General features: G+C 41.3%; 1 protein-coding gene across 1 annotated transcript in view; it reads left to right on the top strand.

Annotated features, from left to right (window-relative positions):
• NEB (nebulin) overlaps positions 1–14,709 on the top strand; it is a 194,586-nt gene that overhangs the window by 156,014 nt on the left and 23,863 nt on the right. The window contains exons 134-144 of the mRNA XM_043525557.1: positions 14–115; positions 272–376; positions 6,765–6,875; positions 7,034–7,138; positions 7,879–7,983; positions 8,380–8,484; positions 9,397–9,507; positions 9,945–10,055; positions 11,132–11,245; positions 11,384–11,488; positions 11,860–11,964. Coding sequence (XP_043381492.1) covers positions 14–115; positions 272–376; positions 6,765–6,875; positions 7,034–7,138; positions 7,879–7,983; positions 8,380–8,484; positions 9,397–9,507; positions 9,945–10,055; positions 11,132–11,245; positions 11,384–11,488; positions 11,860–11,964 — 1,179 coding nt within the window. The remainder of the gene's footprint in view (positions 1–13; positions 116–271; positions 377–6,764; positions 6,876–7,033; positions 7,139–7,878; positions 7,984–8,379; positions 8,485–9,396; positions 9,508–9,944; positions 10,056–11,131; positions 11,246–11,383; positions 11,489–11,859; positions 11,965–14,709) is intronic.

The following is a 14,709-nucleotide window of genomic DNA, read 5'->3' as shown; positions in this document are numbered from 1 at the left end:
TTTCATTGATTAGGTTGAATACAAAAAAGATGCTAAGTCACAGCTCCATTACACATCTATAGCAGATCGACCAGATATTAAGAAAGCAACCCAAGCTGCCAAGTTAATCAGTGATGTGAGTATTTTGTAAATCTCCTGTGTACCTCCTTAGCAGTATTTTTCCTGTAGCAAACTATATCAATATAAATGATTAGAACAGCATGTGGAGGTGTTTGCATTTTATCATTAAAAGTCAAACATTTTTATGTACTGATTGATTTTTCTTCAATAGATTCAGTACAAAGCCAAGGCTCGAGGAGAGGCTTGCCTTGGTGTAAGCATGCTGGGACGTCCAGATATGGAACTTGCTAAGGAGGTGTCCAAACTTACTAGCCAGGTAATAATAAATGTTTGCAAATTTTGGACCAGTGTGAATAATGGCATGAGTTCACATTCTTCTGGGACAGAAGTCAGTAGACTTTTTCAGCCACTTCAGAATTGAACATGGAAATAATTCTAGATAATTTTAAGGGGAGTATGGTAACTTAATTTGAAAAAGTAACTCACTGGGCAGAGTTTGTGTGCTTTATGAAAGAAGCAGCTAATGCTTGTATAAGGGGTGTTCTGTGTTATAATGGGACTGATATGGCTTTCAGTGATGTATGTGGGTCTTAAGTCACCACTCCCTTGCACTGTAGTAATTCACATCTGTGCAAAGTGAGCATACAAGAGTTTTGCAGGATGGCAGAGAATCATGCTCAATGGCTAAAGCTCAGCTGACTTCAATGGGAGCAGAACTGAGCCCTGGAGAGATGACTTTTGGGAGCGGGGAGGTTGAGCCTTGCTTCTTTTGTGGTTTCTTTGTCTGTCCTCTTTTCTGCATTCTTCGCTTTTCTTGACATAAACATCTTATGTCTCCATCTCGTTCAGACTATGTCACTTGTAGTCCCTCTGAAATGTTCAGCATAAAGAACTTTACACAAGAGGAAGTGTAACTTCATGGAAACCTACCATGTAGAAATGAACGACAAACATCTGAGTTGCTCTGTTGGTATTAGTTAGTATTTGGAAAATAATCCCTGAATGCTGAGGACAAGTCTAAAACTGGACACCCAAAATTAGAGGCCATTTTTGAAAACTCACTCTTTGTGCTTCACTTCATCCCGTCTGTAAAATGGGGATGATAATACTGCTTACCCGCCTTTGTGAAGTCCTTTGTAATGGACAGGTCGTCATCACTATATATACAAATGCGAGCTATTATTTTACATTAGAGATTTCTAATATCCTTTCCATTTGCCTGTTCAAGATAAGGAATTATTTTAATGTATGTCTTTCAAATAATTCATTACCTTTTATTTTTGAATGAATACATCATGTTAATACAAACTTCCTTTCTCTTGTAAAATAATCCGGAGCATCAGTTAGTGTGGAAATTACTCTTGCTGTTTCCTGTGGGAATTTTTCAACCTCACCACCGCTTGGTTCTCTCACACAGCTTTATGCTTGATCCCTGTGATGGTCTGCTGTTCTGATCTTGCTATCTTGCTACGCATTATAGGTGGAATACCTCAAAGGACACATGAGAGGGCATGGAGCAGCATCTTATGATACACCAATGATGAGACACGTTAAGAAAGCTAATGTCCTAAGTAGTCATGTAAGATGGATTTAAGTGACACAAAAGGGAATGTCACTTCCTCTATGTTGTATATGATCTGTGTCATTCCTAGCACAAGACAATCAGCCTGAATTGTAAACGAGTTTATAATGCACCAGTTGCACTGTTTTTTTCTGCAGTCTTTCTGTCAAAAGTGTGGAATGCACCATTTGGCTAATACCTCTTTTTTTCCAATGCAAAGACTGTGCATGGGACCTCTGTGGGTGGGGAATTTGACTAAACCAATTTACAGTGTGTAGAACTTGAAGCCAAATTCTACCCTTGCCCTTCGTGCAGCTTCCAGTGATTTTAATGGATGTCTCCAACACACACAGCCGAGGCTGGAATTCTGCTCTTAGGATTTAATTGGAAAAATGCAGCTGAATTTGGTGGGGTCTCGCTCTCTTGAAGACAACATAGGAAATGGGAAAATATGTGCCATTAGATGACAGTGCTTAAACTGAAAGATACAAAATTACACTGAGATGGAGTTAAGGATCTAATACTGAACTGCAAAAGCAAAGAAGTCTTAATCCCTTGTGCATTTAGATTTTGCAGTATGTATTTGTGTTACCTTAGGTCACTCAGCAGTTTGTACACACTGTTCTACTTAGGCATAATACCAAATGAAAAAAGTGTGGAGTCCATTGCCTTAATGGGGATTTTTAAAGCATATTCCTTTAATGTTTTTACAGTAATCAGAAAAACATTAGGAAACCCTGATACCTGCTCCCATGTGCTCTGACTCAGTCAATGAAATCCTCTACCATGCTACAGATCATTCATTTAGGTCAGATTGTTTCCTTCTGTACTGAACTGGTCAGAAGAGGGTTTATGTGAATCCCTGTAATGAAACCCAAGAGAGATTATTCAGTTGCTGGCCCCAGGATCTATACCCCAGACCTGTTGTTGGCCAGACCTTAGGATCAGGGTCACAGGAAGTCAATGGAATTGTGCCAATTTACATCAGCCAAAATATTGACCCATTGTCAGGAATGTGATGATGATATATGTCATTTTCAACACACATAATACACTGTAGATGAGGTTCACCTGTTCACTTAACTTCCTGGTGTCAGAGTGGTACAATGCAGCCAGTGTGTTTCTGTAAATTTGGCCCCAAACCCTCTGGCAAAATAAATTCTGACTGCAATTATTTCAGGGCACATACTTTCTAATACTCCTTCCCAGCTCAGAAATCATGGGTATTATGGCTGTGTCACAGAGTGTGAAATGGCAGTGCACAGATTCCACAGCCTATTTTGCTCAAATATTTCCAAAGGAAAAAAGGGGTTTTACTGTTTTTCCATGTCTACATGTGATTACTGCATGCAACCGCAGCATGTCTAAACATCACCTACTATATTTGTCAGGAAATAAGAATCTTTTCTTGGAGCTGGGTGCCTGTTAAGCCCACACTGCTCCATAAAAGCAAACTTTACGAGGAAAAGAAGAAAAGCAGCATAACTCATCAGTAATGATCAGAGCTCTGTTTTATGTGTTTTAGCTTCAGTTCTGGTTTTAAGTATAACCTGACCTTCCCTTAGTCTTTGAGTAACTTTTTTAACTGGCTTGATTTTCATCTTGAAAGAAACCGAGTTAGTTGAGTCTTGAAACTGATGTGGCATGTTTCTGTTGTTGTCTTCTTTGTCATGTTTACTTTTCTGGGCATTTCCTATTAGAGAAGCAGCATCTCACCCATCTTGTTATCCTATCTTTACAAGACAGGTACCCATTTTGTTCTCTAACCATTCACCCTTTTATGTTTTCTCTGTGTGTCTGTTGTAATTATTTTTAATTTGGAGCTACGTTTAGTTTCCGCCTTCTGTGATCATTTCTTTTCTTATAAGTTCAGCAAAAGTGAACTACTCTACTTTGACATATGGGCCTGATTCTGATTATTACACCAGTGTGTCTCCATGGACTTTAATGCATTTACACCTGATTTACACCTTTGTGATGTCAGAATCAGACGCTAAGTGTTGCTCTTGAATGGCAAAAATGTTGTTGTTCTTTGTTTTCTTTCAGCAAGTATAGAGCTGGTGTAGAGCATGAGACTGTATGGATAAAATATGCTAAAGAATTTAAAAGCCAAGAATAAGTGGACTGTGATTTATCTATGCATTGAAGCATCTTTTGTGTTTACTAATATGGAACTGTATGCTACTATTTCTGTAAATGTGTTTAAAGCATCAGTATCATTCCCAGCATGAGCCGTTCCTTTCATCAGTTATGTCTGTCAGCTCTTCTGTAGATGACTTGTTTCATTTGATTATTTGTATAAATAGCTCTTGTGGATTTGTTTTTACTGGAGAATTATTGACGGCTAGTGCTGGGAAGGGCCTCCTGTCCCTTCCTCACCGCCACAGTCTCTTACCCTCGCACTGTGGGTGAGAGAAAGGAGGCGTCATTGCCTCACCCCCTTTCCACACCCACCTGTGGATCAGCAAGGGGCAGCACGTAGAATATCTCTGGTGGCTGAAGCTCAGTTAGAGTGACCACACACGCACAGATTCACACCCACCCACACCTACAATGTGGGCTCTGGTTGTAAAAGTCAGAATGTGACCCTAAACTCTTGAGAGGCAACTAGTTGAAGTTTCAACTTCAGTGGGATCAGAATTTGGTCCTAGCTGCAAGATCTCATGTAGCTTTGGTCCTAGCTTTTCAGATCTCTGCTGAAAGTACCTCAGCAACCCCCGATGGCAAAATCTTCTTATCAAAATGACTTTCCTGTTCAAAACATGTCCCTAATTGAAGTGCAAGAGTCCCTGTCCTGCGTATTTGTAGACATTGTGAACAATGGTCATCCCCTGTAGGTCCACAGGAAATAGCCATCTGCATCTAAACCTAGAGCCAGTGAGAGATCACCATGGGTGAAATCTTGGTCCCATTAAAGTCAGTGGCAAAATTCCCATTGATTTCAACAGGGTCAGAATTTCACCCTATGTCTGCTGAACTTTCATGGATTTTCACTGATGTTCATGGATATGGTTTAACCTGAGCCTCCACCTTAATTCAGAGTGGGTTTAGGGATCTTGCTTAGCTTGTTGTGCACCCCAGTTCCTAATGATTAGTTTAAATTTACCCTTTCTGAAGATGTGACCACTCTCTCTTTTTGTACGTATCACCTCTTTTTGGTTAAGATAAATTGTAGTATCTTCATTATGCACCTGAAAATATTTCTGCTGCCTCGTTTATGCTACTACCTCTTGAGTATTTAGGTAGTTTTCATATCTCCCTCTTCTCTAAGCCCTGGTCTACACTAGGACTTTAGGTCGAATTTAGCAGCGTTAAATCGATGTAAATCTGCATCTGTCCAAACGATGAAGCCCTTTATTTCGACTTAAAGGGCTCTTAAAATCGATTTCCTTACTCCACCGCTGACAAGTGGATTAGCGCTTAAATCAGCCTTGCCGGGTCAAATTTGGGGTACTGTGGACACAATTGGATGGTATTGGCCTCCGGAAGCTATCCCAGAGTGCTCCATTGTGACTGCTCTGGACAGCACTCTCAACTCAGATGCACGATTGTCTGCTGTTGCTCTGACGCAGGGAGGGGCGACTGACGACACGGCTTACAGGGTTGGCTTACAGGGAGTTAAAATCAGCAAAGGGGGTGGCTTTACATCAAGGAGTATTTCAGGCAGGACTTCACGGAGGGTTCCAATAAGAAATGGTGCACCTAAGTTATTGTTCTTATTGGAACAAGCAGGTTGGTCTGGCTTCTGATTGATACATGGCTAGATTTACCTCGCTGCACCTTCTCTGTGAGTGACTGCAGTGTGTCCTAGAGGAATGAGTCCCCTAGACCGGGGGGGTAGGGGGTTGGAAAGGAGTACAAAACAAATCTGGTCTATTTCTTGTTTTGATACACTCCGTCTATCTTTTACATCTTTGGCTGGCAGCAGACAGTGCAGAAGGACTGCATGCCATCCACATCTCATGGCTGCTCAGCAGAAGATGGTATAAGAGGACTGCTAGCAATCCGTATCGCCTGCCTGCTCACCATAAGATGGTTCAATAGGACTGACTGCAGGACTAAAGAGAATGACCTGGTCAAGTCACTCCAAATTTAGTCCCTGGGCCCATGTCTGCCCAGGCGCTCCTGATCGACCTCACAGAGGCGACCAGGAGCACCTCGGACATGATGATGACGGCTTCCAGTCCTATTGCACCGTCTGCTGCCACAAGGCAAGGGGTTGCTGCTGCTGTGTAGCAATGCAGTACCACGTCTGCCAGCACCCAGGAGACATACGGTGACAGTGAGCTGAGCGGGCTCCATGCTTGCCGTGGTATGGCGTCTGCACGGGTAACTCAGGAAAACAGGCGCAAAATGATTGTCTGCCCTTTCTTTCACGGAGGGAGGGAGGGAGGGAATGGGGGCCTGATGACATGTACCCAGAACCACCCACGACAATGTTTTAGCCCCATCAGGCATTGGGATCTCAACCCAGAATTCCAATGGGCAGCGGAGACTGCGGGAACTGCGGGATAGCTACCCACAGTGCAACACTCCGGAAGTCGACGCTTGCCTCGGTACTGTGGAAGCACTCCGCCGAGTTAATGCACTTAATGCACTTAGAACATTTTCTGTGGGGACACACACACTCGAATATATAAAACCGATTTCTAAAAAACCGACCTTCTATAAATTCGACCTAATTTCGTAGTGTAGACATACCCTAAGATACACATATTAAGCTTCTCTAACCACTCTTTATACAATTGCCAGTTAGTCCCTTTGGGTTGGATTCTACAGTCATACATGCCAGCACAACTCCCACTGATATAAACATTGGCCTATCTTATTTAGCTATTTTTTGTCAACTTTTTTTAAAAAAAATATTTTTCAATTTACCAGCCTTATCTGCATGTGAGGAGCTAAAATCTGTGCATTGAATGAAAGCTATGAATGGTGTCTTGTAAAAATTGAATGTGCATTTTCTTTCCCACGTCAGGTGATCTCTAAAAGATCTTTTATTCCAATGGATGTCTTAAAATTATTGCATTTTTTGATCTTCTGTTCACCGTCAGACTCTTTGTGAATGTGGGCTTATTCAGTCTCTGGCACAAGACAGGCTAATGTTCAGGAATAATTGAAGTGCTTTGTTGTTTTCAATTAGTTGAAGTACAAAGCGAAATTTGACAAAGAGAAGGGTAAGAGGCCGAAGTATGACTTGAAGGAGGCCAAGATCTACAAGACCTTGAAAGATGCTCACAACATCGCTAGTGAGGTATGCCTACTCATTACAATCTTTTGCATTTTCCAGGGGGGTTTTAAAATTTTGGCTTTGACTAGCAGAGTCCTACTTTGTGTTACTAATACATTATATATTAAAAGCTTGATTTGGAGTCTTCTTTCCTGATTTTGTTTGATATTTCATTCCTGTAGGTTAAATATAAGGCGGATCTAAAGAAACTTCACAAGCCTGTGACAGACATGTCAGAATCGCTGATAATGAACCATGTCCTGAGTACAAGTCAACTCTCCAGTGCTGTAAGCTCATTAACTAACCCCAGATCTATTTGATTTTCCATTCCCATTCTGTATTGACCTCTGCTAACAATTTCTATAACAGCTCCCTCCTTTACTGTTCTGAGGACATCACCTGGTAGTGATCTCTTCCTCTCCTACCTAATGATTATTACCTACCCAACTAGCAACATTAATACATCCAGCCTTTGGACACTGAAATCTATATATGTAGAACTGCTACTATTTTAAAACCTCTAACCATTTTTTAACTGTAATCGTTTTTTACATTTTCGACTGATCATATCTCACTAACAAATACCAGGTTTCTTTTCCATTTTCTCCTTTTTTTGCAATTCTTTCCTATTTATTATTATTTGTGACTTTCTTTTTTACTGTTTTTAATGGGATTTTTGTGTTTACTGTCACCCTGCTGTAGTATCACAGGATGATGGCTATGTCTAATATAGCACTTCAGAATGATATAAAAGATCAGTCATTATTACATAACATAACCCTATTTCTTTTCTTTTCCTGGTGTAAAATAAAATCTTGGTCCATTTTGAGATTATCAGAAAGGACAAATGTCCACCCCAAATCTTTAGAAATAAATCTATTTGGGGGTTACTTTCCCCCCACCTCCCTCATTTTGTTAGATTTCGAATTGCTATTTGATGTGCCATTGAAGTGTTTGCATTAGTTGGGCCTAGGAAGTAGACCTGATCAGGTTTTTATTGAGGTGGTACTTGATGCCTTCCCTTCAGTACCAGTACAAGAAGCAATATGAGACGAGTAAGGGTCACTACCATGTGGTGCCAGATAACCTTGAACAGCTTCATCTAAAGGAGGCTACAGAACTACAAAGTCAAGTAAGTTGGTCAAGTGTTTCTCATTCATCCATTTACTTTCAATGTCAAACAGTTACTACAATTACCCCTAGAGGGCTCTCTGATATGGAATGAGCCCTATGCCAACCTGCTGTACACAGAAGTCAGTTAGAAACATTTTCTCATTTATTTCTATTGAACGCTCACTATATGTATGCATATTTTTGACACAATAGCAAGTCTGTCCCTTCCATGTCTTTAACCTGTGATGGCAGCAGATAGGAGCCCTGTGCATTTCAGTGAGAGCGCCAGAGACTGCAGTTCATTTTCTAATGGAAGTCTGTTGACTGAATAAAACAGACACCTATAAGTCCATGAACTGGTATAGCAGCTACTTCTCTGCTAATTCGGAGGGTAACTTGGGTCTCCTGTTGTCAGGTGAAATACAAGGAGAAGTATGAAAAGGAGAAAGGAAAGGCCATGCTGGACTTTGAAACTCCAACATATATCACTGCCAAGGAATCTCAGCACATGCAGAGTGAGGTAAGATGCTTCATCAGCGAACTCAGTAGAGTTAGATTTAGGAAACCTCTGTATAGTGCTGTTTCATTATTATGTTTTCACAGTGAACTGAAAATGGTTGGGGGTAAACCTTGAATGGTGTTGTGCCCTGTAAACTATAGTTACATTGTAATGTAAGTTCCATTATACCTGCATTACCAATGGAACCATACTTCGTTAATTCAAGGGATTTCAGTGTGTAACTATAAAGGATGTACCTCTGACACTCTGTCTACATCAATAAACTGTAATAAAGTAGCCTATACTTGACCAGTAACTTTGAGTCTATGGGAGAAATACAGTATGAGATTACCATTTCACTGAAGGTTTTGCAGCATAATGTATTACGGGAGTTATCACAGTCTATGGGAAGACTTTTCAAACTGTTAGTGTAAATGCTCAGAATATCATTTTTATGGGAGACCTATATTTTTCAGCAACTCTGTTTAATTGCTGCTTGTCTCTGATGTCACAGTATTTTTCATTGGCCTGTCATTCTATCCTTTCAAGCAGTTATTTCTTATCAGCTTTAAGTTTTGATCTTGTTTTGTCACGTTGAGAAACTTATACATGTTGAAATACACTTGTGTAAGGTGGTCAGTCATGCTGTTTGGGTGCTTCCATGGATTGTTTGAACTTCTTGCCATACACAGACAATTAGAAACACTTCTGATATAGGGTCAGCTCCAGCTTCCATTGAAGCCAATGAGAGCTGTTTCAAAGACTTCAATGGGAGTAAGGTTAAACCCACAGTTACCTTCCTGGAGATGGTGACACTGTGAAATCAATGGAGATAATTAGAAGTTGCTCTTTTGTCCTGGTGCATTTATTTTGAAGCAATATGAAAAAAGTAATAAATATTTGCTTTTTTTCCCTTCTTCCTACTCATATTAGAAAGAATATAAGAAGGACTATGAGGAGTCCATTAAAGGCAGAAACCTTGCTGGCCTGGAGATTACACCATCTTTCTTACATGTCAAATATGCAACCAAAATAGCAAGCGAGGTAGCAGCTACTCTGCATTTACTTCCTCTATTGAGCCAAATAATTCCACTAATTAACCTCACCAGTATTCCACCAGTATTCACTAATTAACCTCACCTCATTGCTTACCATGTATGTTAAGTATGTTTTCAGATGTCTTTGTACCATGATGTAATTTGTTGCATATGTTAATTCCACTAATTGTTAACCGTATTCACGTTTATTGTGTCCCTTTACATCAACATATTTGTTCCTGTGTGTGTGCATGCATAAGAGTTTAGAATGAGTTCTGATCTCTGTCTTTAGAGAGTATATAACTCCAAACAATATTCTTTGTTACTTAAAACAAAACAAAACAAACAAAAAAACCCCCCTGTTCGGTCTCATTTTTTCTTTACATCAGAGTAGTGGAATGATAACTATTTCTGCAGTTTCCCCTTCTTTTTTCCTTCCTATAGAAAGAATACAGGAGGGATCTAGAGGAAGGTGTCAAAGGTAAAGGTATGACACTCTTGGAGGAGACTCCAGACATGTTAAGAGCAAAGAATGCAACTCATATCCTAAATGAGGTAAGTCAAATTACTAGCTGGAATAAGGCCTGACTGGAACTAGAACCATTCCACAGCATTAATGCACAAGGTGACATGAACACAGAATGATAAATGTTGCTAGACATGGCCTTTGGGGAAGGGAAGAGTATTCCAGTGAGCTGCAGAATGGGAGCTAGCACTTGTTGAGCACTATTCATGACTCTGCAACTGACTTTATGTATGACCTTGTGCAAATCACTTTAACTATACTGCATATCTGTAATGGAGGTATTTCACAGTAACCTCTCTCACAGGAGTAGCTAAGTTAACGCATGTTTCTAAGGGCTTCACCACCACTGGATAAAAGGAGACTTCCAAATGCAAATTATTATTATTATGGTATGTCAATGCAATACTTCAAATTAAATGTACCTGATAACTGGCAAAGGGGATATTTGAATTTGTAATATAGTTGTATTGATGCTGCAACAAATTTGTGCAGTTCAAGTTTATTTTATTACCATAATTTATATTACAACCAATAATGGGCCAAATGTAGCAAAGTTTCTGGTGTAAATTACACTGACTTGCACCAAATAGATCCTTTGAACCCCAGGGAAGATTCATCCTAGTGTTTCTGCGACTGTGCTTCACAAAATTACCATCGGGGGGGAAGCATTAATTCTCGAGGTTCTAAAGCTGCTATCGTACATTTTTCAGACAGCACTAGTGTCTCATTGCCCACCTCCCAGCACAAGTGGCTGGTCACTGCTTTGTATTTCCACCACCTGGTCCCTAGGGGAATTTCTGCCCTGAGACCTTGCTCCAAGGTTTATGATGCCACCGTCAGCACCACCTTGAAATAAACCTGGCTCATGACATTTGTCCATTTACTGCTGTATTGTGTTATCTGTTCTGAGCATTTACATAGTTTTTATTGAAAATAAACTGTCATAGTTAATATAATTGAATTTAACGTTGTGGTTTTGTGTGTATGATTGTCAAATGCCATTTCTAGGTGGTAGAGCTATTGTAATGAGACTCTAGTTAAAGTTGCCAGAGCCATCCGATTCCACATATATATATTGTTTTCAAATGATTATCTTCACCCATAGAAAGAGTACAAGAAAGCACTGGAGCTCGAAATCAAAGGAAGAGGTCTGACAGACCTGGCTTTGGAAACACCAGATTATATGAGGGCAAAGAATGCCACTGACATTGCCAGTCAGGTCAGTGTGAATAGCGCAGACATAAAACCTGATGACTTTTTAAAAAGAAACCTTATGAAGAGTATTTTCTGAGTAGACGAGAGAAGACAGTGATCATAGATATGATTGAGGGTCCCTAATTTAAATGTTTTCCAACAGATTAAATATAAGCATTTGGCAGAAATGGATAAAGCCAGTTACACCTCTGTTATCGATACTCCAGAGATCATTCATGCCCAGCAGGTCAAGAACCTTTCAAGCCAGGTAATGAGATTTAAAGAGTCATGGTTGTTGTTCATTCTCAGTGAGTCTCTCCCTTACTTGATCATTAACAGAGGCTAATTCAAAGCAGATTTTGTCTTAAAGTGAATTAAACTAACTGGCTGTAACAAAATTCAGGAGAGAATGCTGGACATATGCTACCAAAGAACTGTCAGACTAGCATCTCTGACCAACATTAACGTCAGTCAACATTTAAAAAAAAAATCCTGCATAAAGATTATTTTATGTGTCTGTATCAGCCACTGCATTGCTCACTACTGTTTAAACTTGCATTAATCAGCAGTAAATAATGCTGTACTATTTTTTTATTATCTTTAACAGAAAACTATCTTTTTTTAACATTGATTTAACAGAAAAAATATAAGGAAGATGCAGGAAGGACAATGTCACACTACATGGCCGTTGTAGACACACCAGAAATGCTGAGAGTCCGTGAGAACCAAAAGAACTTTAGCACTGTACGTACATGTACCAAGCCATTGTTTATTGTCACACAACAGAGAATGTCCATTTCCCATCTAATTAGTTTGTTCCTGTTTTAAGACCCTTATCCTTATGGCCCTACCAAATTCACAGTCCATTTTGGTCAATTTCACGGTCATAGGATTTAAAAAATTTAAATCACTGAAATCTTCAAATTTACAATCTAAAATTTCACAGTGTTGTATTTGTAGGGGTCCTGACCCAAAAGGAGTTATGGGGGAGGCTGGGGGTTGCAAGGTTATTGGGGGGGGGGGGTTGCGGTACTGCTACCCTTACTTCAGTGCTGGTGCTGGCAGGGCGCTGCCATCAGAGCTGGGGGCCCAGCCAACAGCCGCCAGTCTCTGGCCACCCAGCTCTGAAGGCAGTGCAGAAGTAAGGGTGGCAATACTATCACCCCCCCAAATAACCTTGTGACCCCCCCACAACTCCCTTTTGGGTCAGGACCCCCAATTTAAGACACTGGTCTCCCCCACGGAATCTGTGTAGTATAGGGTAAAAGCACAGGCCACAACTATTGCCATGACATGGGGGGATTGGGCAACGCTATTTGCCTCATCTTCCCCCAACTCTCATGTACCAGGCTTCTGAGTGGGTCCAGTGTGGGGTTACAGAGCCCCCACCATATAACCTATGACTCAAGGTAAGCAGTCCTCTGCTTACTTGCAGGATTCAACTTGCTGTTCTCAAGCCCCTCACTCCTTTGTGCCGGGGTCAGAGGGTGCCAGAGGAGTGACTTTAGTCTGTGAAGACTTCAGGTATCCTCTTCTCCCCAGTGCACAGAGATCCACCTGATCTCTCTTAGCTCCGGGAATTGGCTCTTTTAATCTTTGTCACTACGCTTCCAGCAAGTGTCTAGTATCGTTAAAATTAAATAGTCATGCAGGTTACTAATACTGTTTCTCTAAATCATGCTCTGTTTAACACAACTGTGCCTCCATGATGATGTGAGGAAGGCAAAAACAACCTCCCCCACCAGACTTCTGCCAAGTCAGCCAGAGTAGGAAAAGTTCCTTCCTGACCCCCAAAACTAGAGGATTGGTCAGACCCACAGCCAGGGCTGTCCTTAGGCATACGCGGTGGCGTAGGACACCTGAAAATTTGGGGCACCTCTGGGTCTTATTGTCCATCCCCCGCCTCTTCCTATCCCTGTTCTGACCCTTCCTGCAGGCTGCCACCATAGCTGGCTGCTGCAGCCTCGTGAGTCTTCCTCCGGCGGGGATCTAGTACTTAAAAGTGAAAAGGCCTTCCAGCCTGCCAGTCCTGTTAGCACATTGAAACTGTTAAAGAGCCATTCAAGTGGTAATGAAGCATTTGCCAATCCCCAGGTATGCACCGTCAGGGTATGTCTTCACGACCACCGGGGAAGTGCTGCTGCGGCCGCACTTTAACGTGGCAGTGTAGACAAGGCCTCGGGTTCTGCATTTACTGACAAAAGCAGTTGTGCATTACTGTGATACCTACTCAGGGCATGTTCGTCTACAGGACCTTAGTTTAAAATTTGCTTTAAAAATATTTCATTAGTGTGTTGCTGAAGATTATAAAATCACATCTCTAAAACAATCCTTGCATAGCTTTTTAGATGCACAATCTGAGTATTCCTCTTTAGCCTTAAATGCTTGGATCTTCAGACATATAGTTTTTTAAATAAATCCTTCAAAAGACCACCCTTATCTAAAATACACATGCGAGCCGGGGCTGCCTCGGGCATAGGGGCCCCATTAATCCTAAGGGTGGCCTTGCCCACAGCCTCCTAAAAAACACAGTTCCTATGCTACAAAATACAAGGAAGGAAGGTGTAGCTGCTTAAATGGAGCAAGAGGGTCTCAGGGTGTGTCTACACTGCAGCTGGGAGCAAGCCTTGTGCTAATAGAGCTTGAGCTAGTGTGCTAAAAATAGCAGTACGGATGCTGTTCGGGCAGCAGCTTGGGCTCTTAAGGCCATCCAACACCCTGGGTCTGAACTCGGATGGCTAGGCCAAGCCTCTGCCAGAGCCATAATGATCACACTGCTGTTTTTAGCACACTAGATTGAGTCCTGCTAGCCTGAGTCTCTCTACCTGGGCTGGGGCGTTCACTCCCAGCTACAGTGTAGCCATACATCGGTGGTTCTCAACCTATTTACCACTGTGGCCACATATTCAGCTCTCCATGTGTTATGTGGACTGCATCCACACAATGTGGCTATACTACCCGTAAGACCCTGAGGCTGTCACATGGGCCACAGCTGTGTATTGGTCCGAGAATCATGACCAAACAGACGTGGGGACAAATTTAAATTTAAAAGGGTGGGAGGGGGAAGCAAAGCAATCAACTCCCAGTTGCCTCTGGTTGGCCAATAGAAGGAAGAGAACCCCTCTCCCGAGTAAGATGGATCATCCCTGCGTTCCTCTAGCATTCACACCCTCCTGTTTCTTGGGGCTGTCCACCTCACTGCTTGTATTATTAAGTTTCCCACCTGTTGAGCCTGGTGGACGGCATTAGTTTTCAATGGTGTGATTTTTTCCCTAGCTCGCAGTAGTCACCTTTCTAGAACTTGTTTTTTAATTTTAAGACTCTATTACTATTTTTATTCTGATTATCTGCAATCTGGGAGAGTATATTTTACATTCATGGATTGTAAAAAATCCCACCACATGTGATGACGTTTAAAAGTCTCCTCAGAATATATCCTTGACAAATCTTTTATCTTCTGTCTTTAAAAAAGAAAGCTTTTAAAAAGAC

The sequence above is a fragment of the Chelonia mydas genome, chromosome 11 (assembly GCF_015237465.2).
Source record: "Chelonia mydas isolate rCheMyd1 chromosome 11, rCheMyd1.pri.v2, whole genome shotgun sequence".
NCBI classification, from domain to species: Eukaryota; Metazoa; Chordata; order Testudines; family Cheloniidae; genus Chelonia; species Chelonia mydas.
The sequence above is the reverse complement of the archived record's forward strand: the minus strand, read 5'-3'. Positions and strand labels throughout refer to the sequence as shown.